The sequence below is a fragment of the Brachyhypopomus gauderio genome, chromosome 13 (assembly GCF_052324685.1).
Source record: "Brachyhypopomus gauderio isolate BG-103 chromosome 13, BGAUD_0.2, whole genome shotgun sequence".
Lineage (NCBI taxonomy): Eukaryota > Metazoa > Chordata > Actinopteri > Gymnotiformes > Hypopomidae > Brachyhypopomus > Brachyhypopomus gauderio.
In genome coordinates, this window is record NC_135223.1 from 317,914 (window position 1) to 345,556 (window position 27,643).

General features: G+C 41.0%; 2 protein-coding genes across 2 annotated transcripts; both read right to left on the reverse strand.

Annotated features, from left to right (window-relative positions):
* Positions 1 to 12,836: 12,836 nt before the first annotated feature.
* Positions 12,837 to 19,622, reverse strand: LOC143473218 (transmembrane protein 14C-like). Its single transcript, XM_076970100.1, has 4 exons — positions 19,410 to 19,622; positions 17,813 to 17,914; positions 14,239 to 14,326; positions 12,837 to 14,013 (listed from the first exon to the last, which is right to left on the reverse strand). Exons 1-4 carry the CDS (start codon positions 19,483 to 19,485, stop codon positions 13,944 to 13,946), a joined length of 336 nt encoding a protein of 111 aa, XP_076826215.1. The 5' UTR covers positions 19,486 to 19,622; the 3' UTR covers positions 12,837 to 13,943.
* An 822-nt stretch (positions 19,623 to 20,444) lies between these two features.
* pak1ip1 (PAK1 interacting protein 1) lies at positions 20,445 to 27,590 on the reverse strand. Its single transcript, XM_076970099.1, has 10 exons — positions 27,357 to 27,590; positions 26,493 to 26,655; positions 24,892 to 25,012; positions 24,725 to 24,799; positions 24,336 to 24,388; positions 23,825 to 23,970; positions 22,971 to 23,068; positions 21,854 to 21,950; positions 20,919 to 21,048; positions 20,445 to 20,586 (listed from the first exon to the last, which is right to left on the reverse strand). Exons 1-10 carry the CDS (start codon positions 27,432 to 27,434, stop codon positions 20,459 to 20,461), a joined length of 1,089 nt encoding a protein of 362 aa, XP_076826214.1. The 5' UTR covers positions 27,435 to 27,590; the 3' UTR covers positions 20,445 to 20,458.
* Positions 27,591 to 27,643: the final 53 nt, after the last annotated feature.

The window sequence follows — 27,643 nt, forward strand, 5'->3', positions numbered from 1 at the left end:
ACCATCTCTAAAACAACAGAAACACATGATGACAATTATTTTATTTGGTTATTGTAACGGGAGAGGAGTGCAAAAAAATAAGGAAGCAATTAATATGACATCAAGATCTATTACGTTCTCACAAATTATTCTTCTACAAGCATTTAAATGCTGAAGGCTCTTCTAAGTTCTTTTTATTGATATATGATTAAACTTATGATATGATAAAAGTATGATAAATACTTCAACAAATGTGTTTAAATGTGAAGTTAAAGCATGAACAGTGTGCTGTTTGTCTATTGTTCCTCAGTAAGATAATCCAAACCAGTCAGATTTACTGAAGTATTTCTCTGCTTATCAAAGATGTCTGACCCATAATTGTTTGTAACATGCAACAGCTCAGTCCAGCCATCTTTGGCCACCAGAGGGAGACACAGATCAGCCACACTTGATATCCAGCCTACTGTAGAGCAGTTCACAGGCCTCCTGGTGGTCAGTGTTAGTTAAAGGGACATTAAGGGCTGTCTGCTCAGTCTCCTCTATTCCTCCTCTCTACAGTCTTGAGTTCTGTCTTCAAACTCAGGTCCATATTATTCCTCCTTGGTTGGAAGAGACGTTTTAGCAGTTTTAATCATGTTAACCCTTTCCCCTGACATAGTTGTTGAGGTTCTCTGTGCTGGTAGCACACTGGCTTGGTCACCCTGAGGGTGATGGTTTAATCCCTCAATAGGAGTTTTGGGGTTGAGGTTATGGGTGTCTCCTGTAATCATTCCTCATGCCCAGCTGGGAACAAACATCTACAGTTCCACAACTAATTCTTTTGTGGAAATGCAACAAATAGTTGCAAATTAAATTTGCAAACCAGAGCAGTTCTGGTTCCTCATTGGTGGAAAAGGGACAACCTAGTGCTTAGTGCTTGATCTCATTGTCATTGTCATGACACCTCGTCTGCTTCCATTGTGACCATGCCCCTATCTGCTTCAGTCATATATAGTGTGTGTGTATATAGTATATAGTATAGTGCATCTATATAGACTGTTTATGTATGATTGCTTGCATAGCTGACAAAGGATCTTTGCATGCCTGTAACTGTCCTGTGTAAATGTGTCATTCTCCTGTGTGTCACATCACACAACCAACTGGACTCAAATACCCAGAATTCCTCACTCTCCCCAGCCCAAAGTGCCATAATAAGATCATCATCACCGGATTATTGATTTCACCTGCAAGTCTGTCCCTCTGTTATTTAAGCCCCTTTCCCTTTTCATTAGTTGCGAAGTATTGCCTCAGTTCTCATGTGTGCATACCAAGCGTTTCCACGGCTACAGTTCTGGTTCCGACTTCTGCTTGTGTTCTGGTATCTCGTTCCTAGCCTGCTCCCTCGGATTTGGTTGCCTGATACTCCTGCCTGTTCCCGGAGTTCTGTGTCATCAGGACTACTTTACGTTTCTGTGTACCTATTAAAAGACCTGTTGATCTGCACGCGTCTCTCCGACTTTGTATCGTTACACTGTGATTGTCTCACTGTGTGATTGCATCTTCTTCAGTAAATCATTGATGTGTATATTCATCTGATCTTCAGCAAATAATTATTTGCTAATTAATTATCAGTGATGTGTATATTCAGATATGACCTTCAGTATCAGTGATGTGCATATTCAGATGTGATCATCAGTACATAATCAGTGATGTGTATAAACAGACCTTCACTGAGTGCAGGACTCCCTGAAGAACTGGACTTTTCCTGAACTGGTAGAGAGAACAGTGGAATCCCAACTTTATTAACATAATTAACTTTATCAGTTACAGACCAAAATAGAGCCCGAGACTTTTTTGCAGCTATGAAGACTGCTCTATTCATATATTGTATTTATTTGTTTTATATACTAAACAATATATTTACAATACAATGTGTTTAAGATAGGTGTGGGGGAAATGCAAAGTAAGAATGCTTTAAAAAGTAGATGTATTTATAGATGTGTTTATAGTTTATTTTTGCAAATTAACAAAATTAATGAAAATGATCAAATCAGTATTCGGTGTGACCACCCTATGCCTTCAATTCCTCTAGGTTCATTTTCACATGTGACGGGGCGGAAGCAGTAGGAGGCGAGAAAGGAGTTTATTGTCCATAATTAAGGCAGGCAAAGCCAATAACAACTGAGATTCAAATAAACGGTCAAAAGAGCATAAGGAGCAGAAGAGGAATGCATGCTCTCGGGAGTCCGGTGTTTAGCTCATGCTCTGGTAATATGCAGCACTGGATGACGGGATGTGAGAATAGAATGCAAAGAATGTATGAAGTGTGTGCAGCAGGTGTGGAATGTTAATATTCGGCTGACTGGGATTGAGGGAGTGACACAACCGAGGTGTGGCTATGAGTGGGCGTCTCCCCTGAGCCCAGGTCCCGGCCTACCGTGACATCACAAAATCAGACATTTCGTAGAATTATAGCCAGGGATCTGATTAACCAATTATACCAAACAGGTGATAATGATCTTAGAAAGGAAGATTTAAAACTGTGCAAATTGTATTCATGAACCTCGTATATACCCAGTAATTATAAATATTACCTGTGGTCTCTGATTATCTCAACATTCAGATTCATCTCTTACCTTCACATATAATTTTGACTGGTGCATGAAACCGATTCCCTTGGATCTGAGGAGCACAGACAGCTGTTCCTGTCTGAGCTGTGATGTTGGTCTGGACAGGAGTGGAGTCCGCCATCTTCTAATTGGACGTTATTTCACCAACACACTAAAGATCAATGTATGACGATGTCATTGGCAAACGGAGCCAGGCTTCGCGCCTGGAGGAGAGCTGCCAGCGGAGAGAACACGGGAGCTGCGGGAGCTGCAGGCGTTGCAGTAGGCGGTCTTCTCCCCGCCCTCGCCACAAACCCTCCACTGGGCGCGGTGCGGCTGGCGGATGCTCCTGCAGCCCTTTCGGTGGGCACGTTACCGGCTTCTTTGGAAGCCCTTGGGGGGCGTGCTGCAGGGCTGCAGGTTTTTAGGAACTGCGTTTTTCTCTCTACGTGAGTTTTCCTCATTTATTCTGGCCGCTATTTATATTCCACCGAGCGCCAATGTGCGCGAAGCTGAGCGTGCTCTGGCGGACCAGATTATGAACGTGGAGCGGTTTTTACCGGACTCTCTTGTTATAGTCCTCGGATATTTTAACAAAGGGAAACTTAGTCATGAACTGCCGAAAAACAAGCAGTTTGTTACATGTCCGACCAGAGAGGGGAACACGTTGGATCACTGTTACACTACAGTGAGTGGTGCTTACCGTGCTGTGCCCCGTGCGGCTTTAGGACTCTCAGATCATGTCATGGTTCACCTGATCCCTGAGTACAGGCAGAGACTAAAACTCTCCAAACTTGTCGTGAGGAAATATAAAAAGTGGACCAGTGAAGCTGTGGAGGAGCTACGCATGTGTTTGGACACCACAGACTGGGACATGTTCAAGGCTTCTACAGACAGCCTAGATGAATACACAGATACAGTGACATCATATATACATTTCTGTGAAGACACCATCATTCCATCACGCCCCAGAATCACTTTTGATAATGATAAACCCTGGTTCACACCAAAACTCAGACATCTTCACCAGCAGAAAGAGGTTGCTTTCAGAGAGGGAGACAGAACCAGCTACAGAGGTGCAAAGTATGAATTTAGCAAGCCAAGTACAATGCTTGTCTGAGGCAGCGGTTCTATGCTAACGACTCTGCCACCGTATGGAGGGGGCTGAAAGAGATCACCAACTATAGGCCCAGAGCACCTCAATGTTCAGAAGATTTCAAGCTGGCTAACGAACTCAACGACTTCTAATCACGTTTTGAAGTCATGGATTCACACCCTTCATCCTCCTCCCCCCACACCACAATACACTCAATCACTCTGGATTGCCCACTTGCCCCTGCCGCCCTCTCAGTCCAGGAGGGGGATGTGAACAGGCTGTTTAAGAGGCTAAATCCACACAAAGCTTCGGGTCCTGACTCCGTGTCCTCTGCCACCTTGAGACACTGTGCTGATGAGCTGACTCCAGTCTTCACGGGAATCTTCAACTCTTCCCTGGAGTCATGCCATGTCCCAGCCTGTTTCAAGTCATCCATCATCGTCCCTGTCCCCAAGAAACCACGTGCCACAGGACTTAATGACTACAGGCCTTGACTCAAGTCCATCACCAACCCCCTTCTGGACCCCCTGCAGTTTGCCTACAGGGCCAACAGGTCTGTAGATGATGCCATAAACCTGGCCCTCCACTTCATCCTACAGCATCTGGACTCCCCAGGAACCTACGTTAGGATCCTGTTTGTGGATTTCAGCTCTGCATTCAATACTATCCTTCCCACTCTGCTCCAGGACAAGCTCTCTCTGCTTCATGTGCCCGACTCCACCTGCAGGTGGATCACAGACTTTCTCACGGACCGCAGTCAGCGAGTACGGCTGGGGAAGACTGTCTCGAACACGCGGACTTTAAGCACAGGATCTCCCCAGGGCTGTGTACTTTCCCCTCTGCTCTTCTCCCTGTATACAAACTGCTGCACCTCCATCCATGACTCTGTCAAACTGATTAAGTTTGCAGACGACACCACCCTCATTGGACTCATCTCCGACGGTGATGAGTCTGCCTACAGGAGGGAGGTGGACCAGCTGATGACCTGGTGCAGCAACAGCAACTTGGTGCTCAACGCCCAGAAGACAGTGGAGATGACTGTGGACTTCAGGAAAGCCACAAGCCCCCTGTCCCCCCTTATCCTCACCGACACCCCCATCACCACTGTGGACTATTACCGGTTCCTTGGTACCACCATCACCCAGGACCTCAAGTGGGAGCTGAACATCAGCTCCCTCATCAAGAAGGCCCAGCAGAGAATGTACTTTCTGCGGCAGCTGAGGAAAACCAAACTGCCGGCCCAGCTGATGGTACAGTTCTACACTGTGGTGGAAATTTGGTGATTTCCATTTATGTCAGGCTTTCCATGATACATTAAACACATTAGATATAGGTGTTTGAGATCTTTTTACATATACGTGTGTTGATCATGGCACTGAAGCCATTCTCATGACTTCAGTAGGCCTCAGATGTGTGTGAGTGTGTTCTCTGGCCTCGGCTGAGGCCTAATCTGATGTTCCTCTGGTGTTCCTAAACTGACCTCGCTGGAGACGCCAAATCTCTACTTGGAAGGGACTACGGCGACACTCAGTCTGTCATGACATCACGAGGATGCTGAGCGTAGAGGGAACATGCGTCATATGCATCTGTCAAATCAGCGTTAATTATTTCATGTATTGTCCAATCACATTTGGTTGATCACCTCGTGTTCACCTCATGGACACCGTGTGTATTGATGATTAAACGTATAAAAGATGAGATTTCGGAATGGGGAATTAGCTCTCTCTGTGACAGATACCTGGCGTGTTTGTAACGGAGATTTCAGGGGTTAATCCATGCTTTGTTAAAATAAATCATTGTACTTTATTATCTAACCCAACTGCTTCTGACTTGTTATTGTATTCACCATTTAAGGGTTTCAGAATTTCTAACACAACACGGCCATCATTGAGTCCATCCTCAGCTCCTCCATCACGGTGTGGTACACCGGGGCCGCTGCCAAAGACAGACAAAGGTTGCAGCGCATTGTGCGCTCCGTGGAGAAGGTGATAGGCTGCAGCCTCCCATCTCTCCAAGAACTATACGTCTCCAGGACGGTGGGGAGAGCGGATTGGATCATAGCAGATCCTTCTCACCCCGCACATGGACTATTTGATCCACTCCCCTTGGGCAGGAGGCTTCGGTCCATTCGGACCAGAACCTCCCGCCACAAGAACAGTTTCTTTCCCTCTGCCACTGGACTCAAGAACAGCATATAATCATGTTATTTATCCCGCACAACCCCTGCCTTCGTCACTTTTACTTGGAATGCACTACTCCACATGCACTGCTGTACATAGTATTATTGTTGCACATTTTCAGCCTCTGTATTTTTATGCCCTTTGTATTTTTATTCATCTTTTATTCACTTTATTCATTCTATTTATATTCCCTTATTATTACTTGTCTTTATGTTGCACCTTCATGCTGAAGCAAATTCCTAGTCTGCGAACCCTGTTCATTGACAATGGCAATAAAAATTTTTCTGATTTTGATTCTGATTCTGAGGTCTGCCGACCCTCCCTCTCTCTCTCGTGGACCACACTGGGGAAATTCCCCTCCTCCTGGCGATCGCCCTCCGGACCTGGCAGTGGGAGCGTTGTTCTCGACTTCCATCTCCTCCTCGCTGCCCAGGCTCCAGCTCATGGGCTCCTCTGGGCTGTCACCCCTGGAGTAGTCCATGGCGCTTCCCTCGGAATGGTCGGGGAATATGCCCTCTTCTGGCTTCCTCCTCCCCCTCACGGTCCTGGCGGAGCACTACAAGTAGAGCAAGCCCCCTTCCTCCTCTTCCTCCGTATACTGCTCACCGTCCGTGTACTCGGTGAAACCCGAGCACACGGAGGGAGGATGGTCTTCTTCCTCTTCTCCCTCACCGTAGTACTCGGTGGGGGCAGAGCACATGGAGGGAAGATGGTCTTCTTCCTCCTCGCCCTCACCGTAGTACTCGGTGGGGGCGGAGCACACGGAGGGAGGATGGTCTTCTTCCTCCTCGCCCTCACCGTAGTACTCGGTGGGGGCGGAGCACACAGAGGGAGGATGGTCTTCTTCCTCCTCGCCTTCACCGTAGTACTAGGTGGGGGCGGAGCATACAGAAGGAGGACAGTCCTCACCCTCGTCTTCCTCCTCGCCCTCACCGTAATCTACGGTGGGGGCGGAGCACACGGAGGGGGATAGTCCTCGCCCTCTTCTTCCTCTTCGCCTTCCAATTCCTCCCCCTCAAACTCGCTCTCCGGGGTCTTAGCGGTATAGCAGAGCTCAAGGGCATCTACCCTCAGTGGTGAGAGGTCTCGGGAAGGAGAGGGGTGTCGCTCCCTCCACATCCGCACCGCGGTCTCGTGGAAGTAGTTAGCCATGTCCTCCGTCTTGCCTTCCCGAGCCCGAAGCAGCATGATTTTACACAAGGGGTCCTGCTGCATCTCCTCGGGGTGTACTTGGGCTCCGCGGTGCTGGGCAGGGGAAGAGGCATGGTGGTGCCTGCTGGGCCTCTTCCCCTTCTTGGCCCTGGTGGCATAGCCTGGCATCTTGTCTCTGGTCGGCTCGTCGTTCTGGGGTGAGTTTCCCGAAACGTTCTTAGCGCTAAGTACTTCTTAACCTCATACGTTTCATACGAGGTTACGAAGTACTTAGCGCTACGAACGTTTCGGGAAACCCACCCCTGGTCGTTACGTTGGGCGCAAGGCAACGGACGAGACAGAATCCGACGTTTCTTGGCACACACGTAACGTTTATTGCACAGAAAGTAGCGCAGACAGCGCACGAAGAACACTCAGACATACAACGTGAACTTGACTCAAACAACGACGAGCACAGGACACTGCGCGAACGCACATTATATAGACATAACTGCACCCACGGAGATCCACAGACGCAGATGACTAAACGTAGACAACGTAAACACAAGCCCAAAAGGGAGGGGTCGGGGACTGTAACGTGACAATTACATGGCACCAGTGGCATGCACAGACATTTTGGTGGGCAAGTGCTCAGGGGGAAAAGGGGCACTTTTTAGCGCACGTGGAAAAAAATTATAATTATATAATTATTTTAAAAATTACACGCACATGTTGAATGAAATTTGACTTTTATTTGTAACATTCTCTAAACGTGAGTTTTCAATGGAAAAAAGTCACACAACCAACTGATAAAATCCATATCCAATATTAACTATATAAACTACAGTCATTAAGCCCTTCAGTTAACTTCTGTTTACCCTCACTGTCTGCAGGCCTTGTTGCATATATTTTGCAATTAGTAAATCAATATAGGCCTACAATTTCTCTGAAACATTATTTCTATATGAACAAGCATTCTTTCACTTCTGTTGTCACAAACATATTTCATTATATAAACACATTTCCAGTAACCTTTTGACCTCAGTAGATTGTTTCGCACAACACTGTTCATTCAATCTCTACATGTCCTTGTCACTTGTGCCCATCATAATATAATTTCTCACTTATGTTTGACATTTTGCAAATGCTTTTGTACATTTGTGCAACTGGTCATGGACAATTGTCTGCTGTTTTTTGCATTATCAATTGCTTATGTCATGTGTATCAAAATGTGTTCTACTGATAATCTGTTGAATTCTCTTACCATCCTAAATATTTAGTCTTTAGGTCATTGCCTAGGTCATTACATGCAAAAGTCCTTTACATGTTGTCATAATCTCTCAGGCATCATTATATATTTCTTTTTTGTTATATTTTGGTAATTTATCCTAACTTTATTAAATTGTTCCCAAGTTAATCTTGGCATTCAGTTAATGGGAATTTATGAAGGTTTAGACTGACCAATGGTCTCAACCACATGTCAGAGGTGCATCTCATGTACCTTTACTGTAATTGGCAAATATACATAGACACAATGTTGCAGTATCACAAAATCACATAATGGAAAGACATTATGACATTGACATTGACATTATGTGGTGTAGAGAGGTGGGGCCGTGTGGTGTAGAGGGGTAAGGCTATTGGAATATTGGAGGAACAACTGTGTCTTCAATCGTTGAAACAATTCATAGAGAAAACAGATTTGTAATTCAGAAATCTGCAATCTACTGTAATGCTGCACTGCACATCAGGGGCGGACTGGGGAGAAAAAGTGGCCCAGGAGTTCCTGACAGACTGGCCCACTATATTATATATATATATATATATATATATATATATATATATATATATATATATATATATATATATATATATATATATATATATATATATATATATTATATCGATTAGCCGCTTCTGCTCTGTATATATGGACAAGATTACTTCAAGGAATAATATGATTACAAAGCCACATAACATAACAACAAACTTAACAACTTGACTGACAAAATACAGGGGAAAAGCAACTGGAAAGCTAATGAAACCTACATTGTTCACTCAGTAAGTAGTTTGTTTAGACCCTGGCTTAGACTGCTCCATCTTTACGGCAACGCGGACTTATCTTTTCACGTTTCAGTAGTGTGAACCGTGTCGCGGAGGGATCACATGATGAGTTAGACCCTCAGCAGTGTCAGTGTGCAACTGGCGTCTCTCTCTTGACTTGTCACTTGTGGGATACAAACGGAGATATAATTAATTAGTATGGACAAGGCTGTTCCAGTTCGTGACTACTTGTATTAATAAGTGACACAGCTGCTGTATGTTTTTGTAGTCCGGCCCGGACTTTCTGGGATAAGTTGGTTTTTTTTCTGATCTCTGCTGCATACCGTCAGCCCACACCAGCTGGCCCAGTCCGCGGCCCGGTACAACTCATTCATGTATTTACAGGATCAGTCCGCGGCTGCACGCTAAGCAGGTTTGCCTGACTGGAGCGGGGGAGGTAATAACACCGTTAAACAGCAGCGTGACTACGGGCCGGGGCCGCAGTGCGCGGCAATGGCTCCTCCATGGGCCGAGTTAAACCATCGGCGGACCACTAACCCATCGGCCCACCGGGGAAATCCCCGGTTGTAATGTATGCCAGTCCGCCCCTGCTGCACATACAGTGGGGAAAATAAGTATTTAGTCAGTCACCAATTGTGCAAGTTCTCCCACTTAAAAAGATGAGAGGTGCCTGTAATTGACATCATAGGTAGACCTCAACTATGAGAGACAAAATGTGAAAAAAAATTGAGAAAATCATTTTTTCTGACTTTTAAAGAATTTATTTGCAAATAATGGTGGAAAATAAGCATTTGGTCACCTACAAACAAGCAAGATTTCTGGCTGTCACAGACCTGTAACCTTTTTTAAGAGGCTCCTCTTTCCCCCACTCATTACCTGTATTAATGGCACCTGTTTGAAGTCGTTAACAGTATAAAAGACACCTGCCCACAACCTCAAACAGTCACACTCCAAACTCCACTATGGTGAAGACGAAAGAGCTGTCGGAGGACACCAGAAACCAAATTGTAGACCTGCACCAGGCTGGGAAGACTGAATCTGCAATAGGCAAGCAGCTTGGTGTGAAGAAATCTACTGTGGGAGCAATAATCAGAAAATGGAAGACCTACAAGACCACTACTAATCTCCCTCGATCTGGGGCTCCACATAAGATCTCAGCCTGTGGGGTCAAAATGATCACAAGAACGGTGAGGAAAAATCCCAGAACCACAAGGGGGGATCTAGTGAAAGACCTGCAGAAAGCTGGGACCAAAGTTACAAAGGCTACCATCAGCAACACACTATGACGCCAGGGACTCAGATCTTGCAGTGCCAGACGTGTCCCCCTGCTTAAGCCAGGCACGTCTGAAGTTTGCTAGAGAGTATTTGGATGTTCCAGAAGAGTATTGGGAGAATGTCATATGGTCAGATGAAACCAAAGTAGAACTATTTGGTAAAAACACAAAAAGTGAATGCTGAGTTGCATCCAAAGAACACCATACCAACTGTGAAGCATGGGGGTGGCAACATCATGCTTTGGGGATGTTTCTCTGCAAAGGGACCAGGACGACTGGTCCGTGTACATGAAAGAATGAATGGGGCCATGTATTGTGAGATTTTGGGTGCAAACCTCCTTCCATCAGCAAGGGCAATGAAGATGAAACGTGGCTGGGTCTTTCAGCATGAAAATGATCCCAAGCACACTGCCAGGGCAACAAAGGAGTGGCTTCGTAAGAAACATTTCAAAGTCCTGGAGTGGCCTAGCCAGTCTCCCGATCACAACCCCATCGAAAACCTTTGGAGGGAGTTAAAAGTCTGTGCTGCCCGTCGACAGCCCCAAAACATCACTGCTCTAGAGGAGATCTGCATGGAGAAATGGGCCAACATACCAGCAACAGTGTGTGCCAACCTTGTGAAGACTTATAGAAAACGTTTGACCTCTGTCCTTGCCAACAGAGGATATACAACAAAGTATTGAGATGAACTTTTGTTATTGACCAAATACTTATTTTCCACCATTATTTGCAAATAAATTCTTTAAAAGTCAGACAAAATGATTTTCTCAATTTTTTGTTCACATTTTGTCTCTCATAGTCTCATAGTCTCTCATGAGGTCTACCTATGATGTCAATTACCGGCCTCTCATCTTTTTAAGTGGGAGAACTTGCACAATTGGTGACTGACTAAATACTTATTTTCCCCACTGTATATAAATTCTGAAATGACAATCAGTTTTATGTTTTGCATTTTTATACCATATAGGACTGCAGGACTTGCTCATAGCGGTGGCAAAGGTCCCATTTTCACAACTCAACAAGAGGAGGCTATATGTGCTATGTTCATCCAGTCGGTCAACAGCTCACTTCATATAGCCGACGAAGTTCTGGACACACTTGTGTCCAACTAGTGCACAGAGCTTGCTGGAGTTCAGCACATGGGCTGTGATGATACACTACCCACGGTTCAGCGTCCTGCTCCTCCTCTGTAGTGGGTCTAGACTCAAAGATGAAGGAAATCCTGCAATGCTTGGTGGGAAAATAAATATTTAGTCTCTCTGTAGTCATATTCATCAGTATACATATGTATTGATCAAACTTAGTAATGAGTAGAATGGAAATCACTTTATTAACATATATTGAACATATGTAAGGCCAATTACATGTTGATCATTGTATGCATTACATTCATGTAGGCCAGGGGTACTCAACTGGTGGACCGCGGTCCGGATCCGGACCCGAACGCAGTCCTGTCCGGACCCAATCTCATTCCTGATTAACTGGATACGGACCAAAAAAAAAACGGAGCATTTATTTCAGGGCTATTGAAAAAACACTCCGTCACGAGTGTTACGTTTGCCACCCCCGCTCAACAACTTACGTTCGCCACCCCCGCCGCACCGGACCTCAGGTCACAGGCATCTGCCAAAATTGGACCGCGGACAAATTTAGTTGAGTACGTCTGATGTAGGCTCTCTCTCTCTCTCTCTCTCTGGTAGTAAAATGATGTATGTGAACACCCTTAGCAAGTTGAAGGCAGACATTACTGAATGTAGCCTGTCTGTAGATAAGGACGCCTTGTGTCAAGAGTGATAGCACATCTGGTGGACCAGAGGAACAAGGAGGCCTTGGCTTGATGACCCTGGAGGAGAGGGATGGTGCCTAGGGGAGGAGTAATACCTCATCTCATCCCTCACCTCATCACCTCACCTCACCTCATCAAGGCCACCAATGATGCCCAACGTCCATAACTCATGTCATTGAAGTATGATGTAATCATGTAGCAAAATAGTATAAGAACCATGGTCTGTGAGGGGGGGGGTTAGTTGAGTGTGTGTAACTGAGATCTTTCTGTCTTTCTATCTTTAGTAAACTTTGTAATTTACTTTGATACCTTATTACCAAAATGCTTCTGATAATTCTTGCTCACCATTAAGGTTCAAACCAGCGCTAGCTGGTTGCTGCATAAACAGTTTGGTAAATTGACTGACTGATATTGTGCTGGTTGGGCAAATATACAAAGTACATGAAGTCTGCAAACGTAGCTTGAAAGTAGCGAAATGCTGAGAAAAACCTTCCGGAGAGACATGCAAGCTGACTGCAAACTTTTCTCTTCTCTCTCTCTCTCTTCACGTTCACATACATATTATATATATATATATATATATATATATATATATATATATATATATATATATATATATATATATATATATATAGAGAGAGAGAGAGAGAGAGAGAGAGAGAGAGAGAGAGAGATAGGGCGTTTTAAAGGGTCCTTCACATTAAAACATACTGCAATTTTGCATTTTAACGTATAGGCCTACTACTGATAATCCTGCTTTTGCTGCTTTCAGTCTCTGTATTTTAACAGCTACATTTTTTACTTTAATTTAGGCTACCTAAATAAAAGCGCAGTTCCTCAGAGATATCTATTGTTCAAACTTATTGTTCACTGACAGTGATTGATTTATGTATGGTGGATGTCCAACAATCTTGCTAAGAGACTGGAACCATGTTTAAAATATTGGTTTCAGACACAAATTAGCTAGTTATATTATATGGCACAGTAATGAGTCTGCACCACTGTTTAAAGCTCCTCATCTCCGTTAACCCACTTTGTTTCTCTGAACAAGTATGAGAGTGATGTCACTGTAATATACTGAATCATCCATTTATATCCTCATGTTATGATAGTGGCATATATCTGCTATATCTGTTTTATTTCAATAAACAAGCGTACATATATAACATTCTCTCACACTAGAACACAGAGGGAACAGAGATACCTGCTACTAGAATAGAGAGGGAACAGGGATACCTGCTACTAGAACACAGAGGGAATAGAGATACCTGCTACTAGAACACAGAGGGAACAGAGATACCTGCTACTAGAATAGAGAGGGAACAGAGATACCTGCTACTAGAATAGAGAGGGAACAGGGATACCTGCTACTAGAACACAGAGGGAATAGAGATACCTGCTACTAGAACACAGATGAAACAGGGATGTCTGCAGTTGTGCATGTACAGTATGTAAATTATTTGCTTTGAATATTTTATTTTCTGTTTATTTTTTTAAAAGAAAATGAATAGTCAATAGACTTTATGTATTGCTGTGTATTTATTTATAGGTTATCTGTGGAATTTTGAGCTTTAAGCAAACAGTACTAAAGAGAATAAATCTTGTGATCCATGACAGGATTAACTGAAATATGGTTAAAGTACATAAGGCTTTCCTGATACTTAACAGGGCAACACTGAAAAAGCACATTTACCAATAAAACTAGATTACTACGATGTTTTCATTAAATTTACTTTGATGATTTTGTATGAATTAAAAAGAAAAAAAAACTTACAACATACAGAAATATACTATGAACAGAAAATATCTGTAGAAAATTGTAGACTGTAGAAAAATGAAGAAGTATCATGAAAATCTTTCATTTGTTTTTCTTTGTCTGCAGGAAGCTGCTGCTAGTCTCAAAATCATGAGTAAACTGCAAAGAGGTAAAGAGAATTCAGAGCTAAAATACCATTTGACAATAATTATATATGTTCACAAAAATATCCATAAATACCATAAAAAAATCAATTAAGTTATTATTTAAAGCCTTCAGGAGCAGTTATTTCTGCTTTGCGTCATACACAGTAAACATTAATTCATTAGATTTTTTGACGTCTTTGCTCTAAAACCATTAGGCCTGACTGTAAGGGTAACTTACCTTGCCCCTGCTATCAACCCTGCTGGCATCACTTTCCATGAGCTCAGGAACCTCACTGCCATTACAGCTGACAGAGTCCCATATGTCCCTGGGTGTACAGAAAAAGGAAATGCAGGTAGTACAGTAAATAAATGCAGAATACAGATACAATATAGAATTGAAACCATCAATTGAATAATACTAATGAAATTACATACTTGCTGAATTACAATTACAATACTTGCATATACTTACTAGTAACTTTCTTAGGTCTATCCTTCTCATAAGTGCATAAACAAGTTACAAGATTTAAAATGACAAAACCTCATAAACCTATAAAAGCTCATTTATAGTACTGCCTTCTGCTCTAGTTATGTCGTTTTCTTTCTTTAAGTGGGATTCTGTGGAATGTCAAGGACTCTCTCTCTCTCCACCTCAACCCCTCTCAAGACAGATGTATATTCATTAAGCAGGTTTCAAATTGCGAGGTTGTAACTGACCAATCACATCCATTACAATAGCGCCTCTAAAAGTTAGTTAAATACTATTTCACGGAGTGAGTTAGTTCAAACTGCAAGAAAATTCAAGTCAAACCCTCTTTAAGAAAATGAACAAAAACACCCTTAGAAAAATTTAGAATTACATTAGTCCTTTGTCTCGTCTCTCAGTTCGCAGTTTGTCAGAAATTGTTTACTTTGCTCTCACTCATCTAGCCATTTAAACATGATTTATTTTTTTTTTTTGCTTTGATAAATTTACGGTAATTCTGTTTGGCCGACAACTATTGATACAGACGGTTAGGGTTAGACGGTCAATGTAGATAAGGTCAGGATAACAACAAACGGTTTCACTGACTGGACACCTGCGAGTTCTCTTCATGACATCTGGTGAAGCCTTCTGACCTTTGACCTATGGTGAGGTTTCGAGCAGTCTACTGAACTAGACCAAGCGTCATTCTTCAGTGTTTCCCTGCAGGTTTGACCTGGTTCTCTTCTTCTTTGGATTTACCCCATTTGCTCCTGCTCTCTGGTTCTGATTTTTCGTCTGTCTCAATAACATTCATCTGTCGCATCACATTCACCCTTCAGTAATGAGACTGATAACATTATTTTATCTGTCCCCATTAAACATGTATTTCCCTCAATTCAGGGTGGTGCCCCTTATAATAATTCATGATTAATCAATATTGCTACACATTTCATTCCTCAACAGAAATCCAGGCCCAGACCCCTAATGAGGTAATAACTGCTTAAGTAGAAATAAGGAAGGAAGCTTGAGAAGCCCATACTCAAAAGGGGCCACCCATCCTCTGCAGCAGTGTAGTTGCAGTAACTGAATAAGTTCACACAAGTGTAGGGGTAGTGATAGGGTTAAATTAGGGTGACAATTAATGCTGACAAGAATATTTCTAGTATTAAAGTATATACCTTTCAATGTATCTATGTATGTAATACAGTAAATGCAAATGAAAAAGTGTTTTGAATACTAGGTGCAATGATGAACACAATTCAAAAAGGGTTCAAGGGTGGAAAAAAGGAGGCAAATATGTATGTCTCAAAAACAAAATGGATATCTAATAACAAAAACAGTGCTCCAACACAAAAACCGTGACAGTCAAATATTAACAATAAATATTAACAATATTAACCAGCAACAAAACTGGTACAAAGACATATAGACACACAAACGATGCCTAGGTGGAGAACTCATTCACACCAACCAGGGCATACAAACAAGACCACAAACACTGCCAGTGCTGACAGAGGCAGAGGTCCTCCATACCGTGACAAACTATTCTGCTAAAAAAAATAAAGGGAACCCTTAAACAACACAATGTAACTCATCAACCACACTTCTGTGAAACCAACCTGTTTAGATAGGAAGCAACACTGATTGTGAATCAATTTCCCCTGCTGTTGTGAGAATGGAACAGACAACAGGTAGAAATGAGAGGCAAATAGCAAGACAACCCTTTTAAAGGAGTGGTTCTGCAGGTGGTGACCACAGACTTTTTCTCTGTTCTCATCCTTTCTGGCTGATGTTTTTTTGGTCACTTTTGCATTTTGTCAGTTCTCTCACCATAGAGGTAGCATGAGGCGGTGTCTACAACCCACAGAAGTAGGTAGTGCAGCTCATCCTGGATGGCACATCAATGTGAGCTGTGGCAAGAACGTTGTCACCACAGTGTCCAGAGCATGGAGCAGATAACAAGAGACAGGCCAGTACACCAGGAGACATGGAGGGGGCCATAGGAGGGCAACAACCCTACTACCCACCCCCTGCTTCCTCCTCCTTTGTGCAAGGGGCTTGTGCTTACCGCCCAACACCTTGCAGGGCGATTGGCATTTGCCAGAGAACACAAAGATTGGCAGATTCACCATTGGCACCCTGTGCTCTAGAGCAGGTTCACACTGAGCACATGTGACCGACAGAGTCTGGAGACGCCATGGAGAATGTTCTGCTCCCTGAAACATCCTCCAGCATGACTGGTTTGGCAGTTGGTCAGTAATGGTGTGGGGAGGCATTTCTTTGGAGGGCCACACAGACCTACATGTGGTAGCCAGAGGTACACTGGCTGCCATTACATTACATTTACGGTATTTAGCAGACGCTCTCATCCAGAGCGACTTACAAAGTGCTTGGCATCTGATCACAGAATTCATCCTAGGTACCCATTAGGTACCGTGAAGAGACCCTCAGACCCACCGTGAGACAATATGCTGGTGCAGTGAGCTTTAGGTTCCATGTGGCTGAAGGGTGTCAGCAGTTCCTGCATGATGAAGGCATTGATGCTATGGACTGGCCTGCCTGTTCCCCAGACCTGAATCCAATCGAGCACATCTGGGACATTATGTCTCGTTTCATCCACTAACGCCACATTGTACCACAGACTGTCCAGGAGTTGACTGACACATTAATCCAGGTCTGGGAGGAGATTCCTCAGGAGCCTCATCAGGAGCATGCGCAGATGTTGTAGGGAGGTCATACAGGCACGTGGAGGCCACACACACTACTGAACTTCATTTTAACTTGTCTTGAGGAATTTCCACTGAAGATGGAATAAATATTTTCAACTGGAATATTTTATTCATTATTCATCTAGGATGTGTTATTTTAGGGTTCCCTTTATTTTTTTTTTAGCAGTGTATATTAAAAATAAACGTTTCTTAAGTGTAAAAACATTGCAAAATGTCTTATACATTTTTATAATAAGAATCTTTAGTACTTTGCAAGAAATAAGGAGCCGAGTTTTCAATTAAACAAAATGTACTGTATACAATGCATCTTCACCATATATTAAATAACCAAGCGAAAGCACAAATAATGCAAATAAACAAATATAAAAACTAGAAATATATAAAGAAAATTCAAGGAACATTGGTTTATAATGTAATACTGTATCAAAATGTGCGATTGGAACAGCTTCACAATAGGTCAGGTCTGACCTCTGGTGTTCAAAAAATGCCAAATCATCCATCCATGCATCGTGATGAATCATGTCACGATACATTGTTACCGAATACTGAAATGCAAGATATTGTACATTTTATCACCGTTTTGTTATCAGTAAAATTGTTATTATAAGTTTACTTACCTAGTGACACCCACACATTCTTTGGATTCTGAGACGTAAGAAAAGCACCAACTGCTGCCAAAATCCCAAAGAGTAGTCCAGCAATTAATGACGTGATGCTACCTGTTAAAAACAGGCGAGACCAACATTCATTGCGTTAACCTCTTTATCATACTCATTTTATTAACTTTGAATCACTGGATGACAACTTCACTATAATCAGAACAATATAACTGATACCTGTAACGATTCAACAGCACACAACCTCAAAACATTTATTCAAAGCCCTAAGCAGATAAGAATGATGTGGAGAGGAGACAAAATCGTACCAGGCCAGAGGATCCCAACTGTAAAGCCTTGGCTTGGCTCCAACACACCAACTTCATTAGGTGCATCGCCCACTTCAACCCTCCCCACCCCTCCCTCCTTAAACTTTCTCTTTCTCATCAGAAAATTATGGTTCTAAATTAAAATGATCCATAATAGACTATCCAACAAAAATAAGAAAAAGCCCACTAATCACCAAAGGGACGTGGAATTTAACTGCTACAGTTAAATTAAATGCTGGTAAATTTTATTAAATGCCCTAAATGTCACACTTTCTGTTCAAACTTTGTTTCTATTTAAAGGAGGATTAAGTCCCTCTTTTCCTCTACAAAACCCATGAACCAATGTTCCCCAGTTCACTTGGTGACATAGCTAGTTACCATTTTGAAAAAACACGTATTCTAAATTATTTTGTCCTCTAGTCGTGTCTCAGTTCATATTTATTGCATTAGTATACACATTTTCATCTAAATCTAAACATTCTAGATTATGATTCATATTTCTGCAATAACCATCAAAGTTAAAAACAACCAAAACAGGTAACCCGTAACAAGCTAAAAATCATTCAGGTCAATCATTTCAGAGTCTGTGAGGTAGTGGTAAGTGAAAAATGTGCTGAATGTGTGTTCACATACAGAAGTGACAAAGCATCTTAGCCACCAGTCATTTCTGACAAGACTTTGTGATTCTGAATCATGAATTACATCAACCTTACATTTTATCAGAATAACAATTAGCAGTTTCAATAAAAAGCATAACTGTCTTGGCAGTCTAAGTAGTAGTGTTTATGTGGTAGGCTACTGCATTCATAAACAAGTGAGAATTGGGAAGTTTCCCAGCAGGAAAGATCCACTGAGAAGCAGCTATTCCTACTCCAGGATCAGACTCGTCCGACTTCAGCGTGGCAGCGACCACACTGGCAGCGAATCTTTCGTGATTACATTTAAGCGCTTTCAATTTTCAAATTATGTACATGGAATTTTCATTGTTAAATATTTTCACTTTTTAATTATGTAATTTGTAAATTTTTGGAGCTGTAAACGTGTTCTCTCATTCACCTAACATTTTTTAAAGTACGGGTTTTGTAGTAATAATAAGCGGGTCAAAAAATTTAGAGTTCAACCTTATCTTGAGTGTGTCGAAAAAAAAACTTTTATGATGTGTTACGCTCATACGCCTGAAGGTGTGAGAAGTTGGTGGTTCTAAATTGGAAAAATCCGAGTTCCCAGTTGTGAGACTGCAGCATAAGACATTCAGTAGTTTCTGTGGCAGTAATGTTCACCTACTGTACCTGCTTTTATGTAACCAATTACACCCCCTGTTGCTATCAGTGCTGCATATCCGTATCCAATCCAATCAATGGCCATTCTGAAACGCTATAAACTAGAAACCCGACAGATTTTGTCCAAACATCAATCGATTTAAACTAAATAACAATCGACCAATCGACAACGTGCAGTGTTTGGTTGCGAAGCTTCGTCCTTCCGATTGTCATCCTCTTAACCCGGAAACTGATTTACGTGACGAAAGAGCCGCTTCAATACCGACGTGACTTTAAAGCATGTTTTTTTCTTCTAGATGCGCATTCACATTCATACATTAATAATTCTGATACATTTACCTACACTATTCAATACTAAATATGTATAGGCATATTTTATATTTATTCTTCTGAAGGAAAAAAAACGAAATAGGAGATACGAATGTCACAACACATTGCATAGGTTCAGTTTGTTATCGATGTTAGATAAATTATATAAAGAAACCCAGACAACCATCATACTTGTATATAAATGCTACATACGTATTCTCTGTTCGTGATTTGCGACATTAGACGGGTTGCCGGTTTAGCAAATTCGGGGGAATATTTAGGACAAGTTCAACAAACTACAACGAATTTGATTATCCTGAAACCTGCCTAGAACTAGTTTGCTCCTGTTCACTCAATAACCAAAATAGATATTACACAATACAAAGTATACAAAAGGAACCTTATGTACAATATTTATTTACAATAAAAATATTTATACTAAATGTAGCAAATTTTAAGTTAGGCAAATCCACTGAAGGCCAGATGTAAGTCCTTTGTTTCAGAAAACAAAGACACACTGACTGCACATTTTTCAGTTTTGCTGTTGACGCTTCCGAGCTCTGGTACCAATCTCTAACCCTAACACTGCATTAATAAACAGAGCTGACTGTCCACTCCTATCACACCTGTATAATAAATAGTGGAGCTGAATCTGTCCACTCACATCATGTATAAGTCCTTTACAGCAAATGCTAAACCACCAACATGACTAATAAAAACACATTTACATAGAAATCAAAACAAAATGTTTATTGCTTCTTCTGCTTTTTCTTTTTGATTTGTTTTTTAGAGGTGCTGTCTTCTTCTAAAACCACCTCTTCAGTACAAATCCTCACTCTTTTGTTGGTGTGTAACAGCAGAGTCTCCTTGTCCAGTGCTGGAAGAGACACAGGACATCTATTAATGTATTAATATATCTACAGGCTCTATTAATGATATAACTGATTAAAATATGAAATCCTTTTAATTTCATATTTATTATTAATTTACAGCAGATAAATATCGCATGCTATCCAATAATGTATCATATTACAAAACAAAAAAAAATTAATCACAGATTAGAAAATCTTTTTTGCTATAAATTAAGCCTTATATACTTTACACTTTGTCAAAATTAACAATCCATTGAAATTGTTTAAAAAATAACTAATTAAACTATTAACCGAACAAATATGAGGGAAAAGCTCCGACGTGTACATGACAACATACATTGAACAGGTGTGGACTGTGTGGTTTGTTGTGCTGAAGACCCCTGCTCTGAGCTCTGTCTCCAGACAGCCAGACAGGTAAGGCGAGCTGTGGTGTTCACCTGGCCCAGGAGACAAACCTCCACCTGCGTCTGTGCACGCGACCACACACGTTTTAGACAAAAACTAAAGCAGCAATACATTTGACACTTAACATGTATTTTGTTTTTACACCGAAAGCCTTAATAAAACTTAACACTATAGTATCACTCAAACTCAGAACTTGAAAATGAGTCTGACCTCTGTGCAAGTGACATCACAATTTTTTTATGGTTGCAATTTCAAATATGCAGCAAATCTGACATCTGCTGCTTATCCATATTTAAAACTTAGTGATAGGAAACAAAGACACTGACATATATAAATTTTAATAAAAACTGAGAACACAGCACAGACAACACTCAATCATTTATCATATATATTATCATATATACAGGAGGTCCTACATCAGTCCAGAGTTATGATATTTCGTGGTTACGACATGTCCCATTTACTGTATAAACGTTGATTCATGTCATTATTAAACGTATTTTATGTGTTTCTTTGAAAATTACTGTGATAGGAAAGGATAAGTGCTTACAGTATGTTATTTACGCACAGTATGTACATATGTTCCGACTTGCACCGAAAATCGGTTTATGACGCAATGTAGGAACTGATCAACGTCTAATGTCGAGGACCCCCTATATATATATATACTAATCCTAACCTATATTTTAAAAATTCACAATCAATCTTGAGAAACATATATTTAGACATTGTGCTGGGTTTGTTTTAAGCTTTAATTATGCATAACTATTATGCACAATTCATTATTATTCATAACTATTATGATTATCATATTATGCATAGCTATTATTATGCATAACTATTTTAAGTTCAAGTTGGAAAACGTACCTCCATATTGAGCTTCCACAGCTTGATGAACCCATCATTAGAGGCTGTGACCAGCACACACAACTCATCTGTCATAAGGCTTTTTATAGCTTTCACTCTATAAGAAATGTATACATTTAATTAACAATTATATATATATATATATGTATGTATCATGTATATTCATAGATGGGGTTCTGAGGGTCTAAAGGAGGAGTCGGGTTACAGGAGGGAAGTAGATGGGGTTCAGATCACTTATATTCCTCTGTCATTCCTACTTCATTGCTGCCATACCAACAACTGACCATGCAAACATGCTGCTTGATGGTCTGCATGTTTTACAAAAATATCAGCTATCCTTTTGCAACCATTTATTTGTGTGCATACACACCAACTGTAATTAACCTGTTGCAAGGAATCTTTGATCTTTATACCCATGGAGCTCTGTGAGCTCACTAATTTTCAGCAGAGTTGAAGCCTTAGTTTCCATTTAGTCTCCTTCCACATCAGCATGACTGCTGCAGAGATATATACCAGTTTGAGGGTTTTAGTTATAATGGTAACTGGTCTTCATCCATTGTGCTCTCATGGACCTCATGTTGTCTCGGTTATTGAGCTTTAGGGAAGTCCATTACCTATTGTCCTGGTTCTTCAACCTCTGATCTTGTTAATATCTGTCAGAGATGGCTCTCGCTTTCCACCGCAAACTTTGACACAAGAACTGTGTGCCAGGCGTCTGGCTCCCCCCTCCCCATCTGAATGAATCACGCCTCTCTCTGCTTGACTGTCTGTGTTATCAATGCTTGTAAGTGCTATGGGGATTTTTTTTGTGCACACGGACTGTTGTCCCGTTGTGAGAATAATCTGTGGTCATATTTTTTTGTCTCTTCCTAATGTTTATCTCTCTATGTTTCCCCCCCACCCTGCGGAGGTGGCGGCGCGTCTTAGATGCAGCGGCTGCTCTGGGCTCCCGGTGCTTGAACACTGGGCCCCAGGGAATGACATTTCGTGCCTTGTACTTGTACAATGTGTATGACAAAGTTTTCATTCATATACACATGCATGCAGAAGATGTGGGTTACATTATATATATATATATATATATATATATATGTTTACAGTGAAATACTCTACACACCTGTTGTCATGAGCTTTAAAGTCACTAATGCACTTTTCAGAGACGAGATCGTACACTTTCACATGTTCATCATCTCCTGCCACAGCCAGCAACGTGTTCTGAAACAGAAAAAACAAATGCTCACGTTCCAGAGCAAAATTGTCAAGACAATCAATCAAAGGGTGCAGGACTGAGTTGAGTTTCCAGAATATTGTACCATGTCTGTATCTGTCAACAAAATGGAACTATGACATATAGCAGTAAACAGAACTGTGGCTGTGAGTAAAGGGAGTTTTACCGAAGGGGTAACGAGTAAAGGGAGAGTTACCAAACGGGTAATGAGTAAAGGGAGTGTTACCGAACAGGTAACGAGTAAAGGGAGAGTTAGTGAACAGGTAAAGAGTAAAGGGAGAGTTAGTAAACGAGTAAAGAGTAAAGGGAGAGTTACTGAGCCTATGTGGAACTGTGGTTTGCTCAGCATGGAGGGAAAGCTCTGACTTAAGTGTGGCAGTCTTAAACTTCTTTGTTTTATACAAAATATTAATTACAGTAAATAACTGAACAATAAAAATATCACCATAAATACAGTCATCCCTAATGCATTTATGTACCTCACAGCACTTCAGGGAAAGATTCAGCGACCTGTCTAGTGCAAGAACACATCTCACACCAGTGAGTGTACATCTGTACATTTAGCTTTTAACATTGTTTTGACATTTTAAATATATGGGCATCAGCCGTTAAGAACGCAGATTCAAGGATCTTAAAATCAATTTAAATGACATCTGACATTGTTCTTAATTTCTACTACTCTCACAGTAACTTGTCATTGTTAAATTGAACTACATCACATTAACGTTAAAAACAATACATACCTTCAAAAATGTAATAGATGAAATCCTCTTTTTGTAGACAAGGGTGCTTATGATGTTAGCAGACTCCAGATCATAAATGTCCAGCTTATCACCTATGGCTACAGCATACTTATCCCCATCAGGAGACCACTGCACTATATGTGCATCTTCACAAGAAACAAGAACACAGCATTTTTAACATTCAATGTTCAACACGGATGAGAAATGTCTGACAAAGCAATGCAAAATTTGAGGGTTAAGGGCGTCACTCAAGGGCCAAAAGTTATCAATCAGGCAGAAGCTGGACGTGAACTGGCCACGTTTTTATTATCAGGCAAGTATAAATAAAAGCTTATGAGAGACAGATGAGATGAAGGGATGAAAAAGAAGGATGATGGCATGATCATTTCTGCAGCAGAAGATTCATAAAAAATGAACAGTAAGCACCAGCCAAGCCAACAAATAAATAACCATGTTTATTATAAATAAAAATTAAAAAAAAAAAAGAACAGATTTTAAAAGCTGTTCTTACTTTGTTTTATATTCTTGATGAAAGCTGACCGTCCATCTATTAGATTCCATGTCCTACATAAAAAATTTAGTTGATTAATTTCCGTATTTTGTCTTATCAAAATTAAGACACTAATATTTCAAGTTCGCACTACGTCCATTTCTGTATAAATTGATCCTTAACTGTAATCTGATCCATGCAGTAATGTGAACGATGGTTGATGTGTGACCATTTGTCTTTATTTATTATTTAGATAAACAACAGATCATCACTTTAGAAGCCATTACTGAATAAATCCAGATAGGTCCAAATATATGTAGTTTCTTTACAATCACCTTATAATGCTTCAACCCACTGTTCAGTTGATCACTTCATAAGTTCATTAAATGCACTAAAGACTTAAATCATACCTTAGTTTCTTGTCTGTCCCAACAGACAGTGCAAGTTTTCCAGACGGGTGGACAGATAAAGAAGTTACATGGCCCCTATAACACAATTACACAAATACAAAATCTCAAAATATGACTATGAGTAATAAAACATTTAGAATACAGACTGCATTGAAATTGATACTTGCATGTGAGCTTTGATGGATTTCAAACATTCCCATGTTTTTGTATTCCACACACAGAGAAGACCATCTTCTCCACCACTGAGTAAATGGGAGGCGCCATAGAACTCCAGACATGAGATAGTACCTTAAAAGACACATGGGGGGGGGGCAACGTTCATTTAGTGAAGCAGGAGAATCTTTCTGTCATCCACCATGTCATGCGTTCACTCTAGTTGTGATTTGGGTGGAAAACAAAGGTTCAGTGACCCTCATGACCCTAAGACAATTCCACAGAAGCAAGCACCTAGGAGATGGTCTAGATTGTCAGTGGATGTCTGAATGCTGTGGATGAATGTGCCAATGCCGCCAGTGGACGGGCCAATACGACTCCTACCTGAAGCCCAACATCCATATTGGAGGGACTGTAACTGCTCGGCCTAGAATTAGAACTATACATATGGATTTCTACTAGCTGGGCCGCCCAATGGAGGATGGGTTCTATTTTGAGTCTTGGTCCAGTCTTGGTCCTCCCAAGGTTTCTTCCTAATCCCCACCATCATAGGGAGTTTTTATGTCACTGTCACCCCTGGCTTGCTCATTAGGGCTCTGGACCCATGCGCTTGTAAAAACTGCTTTGTAACATGTTGTTAAAAGCGTTATATAAATAAAATTGACTTGACTAGACCAGCAGTGGCGTGCTGTCCATAAATAGCCCTTTCACAAGCCACATCACAAGCAATATACTATGTTAATCGATGTAAACTTTTGAAATAGTTTTTTTTCCAACAGTTTGAACTCTAAATCTGTGTTTGTGTTAATGACAAGCCTGATCTTTCACAGTTACCACTTCACCAACAACACTAACACTTCACCTTTGGTCCTTTTAAATAAAGCGCCGGGGCAAAGATGGTTAACGTGACAGCATCTCTCACCTGTTAAAACTGCACATGCCTGGAACATCACAAATGCGTAGAGCATATTACATTTTACAACACTGCCATATTTGTACTGTGAATGTATGTTTTTATATCATACATTAACAGTACAAATGTGAAAAATATGAAAACCTAGAAAAGAGCCATATAATTACATTTACATGAATAGTGAATTTAGGATGAACAAAGACCTATTCAAAGACACCGTAGCAAAGAAAGCAAAAGGACACTTTTACTGCTATGCTAGTCTAGACTGATTCGTCTGATTAGTTCCTTTTGCTTAATCTAGTAAATTCGATGTATGACTATAAAACAGCTGCAAACATGCGACATCCTGCTGATCCCAAAGTGAACAGTTTCTTTCCAGCCACTATTATGCCTAAATTTGATAGATATTCTTAAGCACACATTAGCACATCGAAGAATACACAATGCTGCAGTACAACATAGTGTGTGAGATGAAAATCTTTTTTTAATTATTCATATAAAGTAATTTTTTCAAAACTACAGATTTGGCAGTCTGAGTCAATATAAAAAAAATATTTAAATCCAATTCAAATTGAAATCAGACCAAAGTTTATGGAGATACAAAAGCTCCAGCTTACAGTATGTACACTTTCTTTAGTGCAGTGTGCATTAGAATGGAGTCATTTTGTATTTGAGTTTCTCTAAAGTCTTGGTTTCTCTCACCCTCATGGTGTAACAAGGTCCCATGTTCAGTTCTCGTCTTCGTATTGTAGAGCTGAATGGTTTCATCTTTGCTGCCCGTGGCGATGAACTGCTCGCTGGCTGCCACCACAGACAAGGATGCGGTGTGGGCGTGATGTGTAAAGACTGGATCAACTCTCCATTCCTGCAGGACAAGCATTCAAATTGTTACAAAAATCAAATCTAAATTAGACAAGGCAAAATAAATGTATCTGTATAGCATACAATATGTAGAAAACATTCCTGTTAGCTTTATATTAGATTAAAAAAAGAAAGTGGTCTCTGAGGTGGTCTCAGATGAGAAGAACCAGTGTATGAATGACAGAACAGATCCTGCCAGCAACAACATTATGAATTAGATGCAACCCTTGAAGAATTGTCAGGATAGCTGCTGTCATGTGCCATCTTTTAGGCTGTTGCGCTAGGCATCAGTATTACAGTGAAGGACACCAAAAGACTGAATAAGTTCATTAGAAAGCTCAGTCCTGGGGTCTAAACATAGTGGAGATGAGAATGCTGGCAAAGGTGTCTGATTATGAACAACACAACACTACGTTAAGCAGCGGACAACCGAAGCATTTCAAGGAGGTTCCACGCTGTCTTTGCTATTTTATTTATACACATATGTTTAAAAGCAAAATATTTGAAGTCTGACAATCTTTAAGGCTTGAAAAGCGTAAGATCAGAAAGTAGCAACGGGCCTCATAAATAAGACACCGCAGTATAACCATCTCTCTCTCACACACACACACTCACATACAAAATGAACAATAACTAAACACGTAAAATAAATGTGAAATGTGCTCTTCCCGTTATCTAACTATTATTTCCGAAAACGACGGATACCTCTTCTCCAGGACACACTTGGTAACCCAACACTATCTGCTCGTAACTTCCCACCACCACTCCGACTTTGGTTCCCATGATTCACCTCGACACAGGGACGTTCGCAAATGATTTCTGTATGCTGTCAAAACAGAGACAGCGAGGAAATAATAACTTGGAATCGCAAAACTGTCGAGGGCAACTTTTTGCACACCATGTGCATGGATTTTAACCAAGGAAGTGATAAGAATTCTACTTCCGGCTTAATGAAAGTAGATGTCAAATTAAAAGTGCACGGCGAAGACACA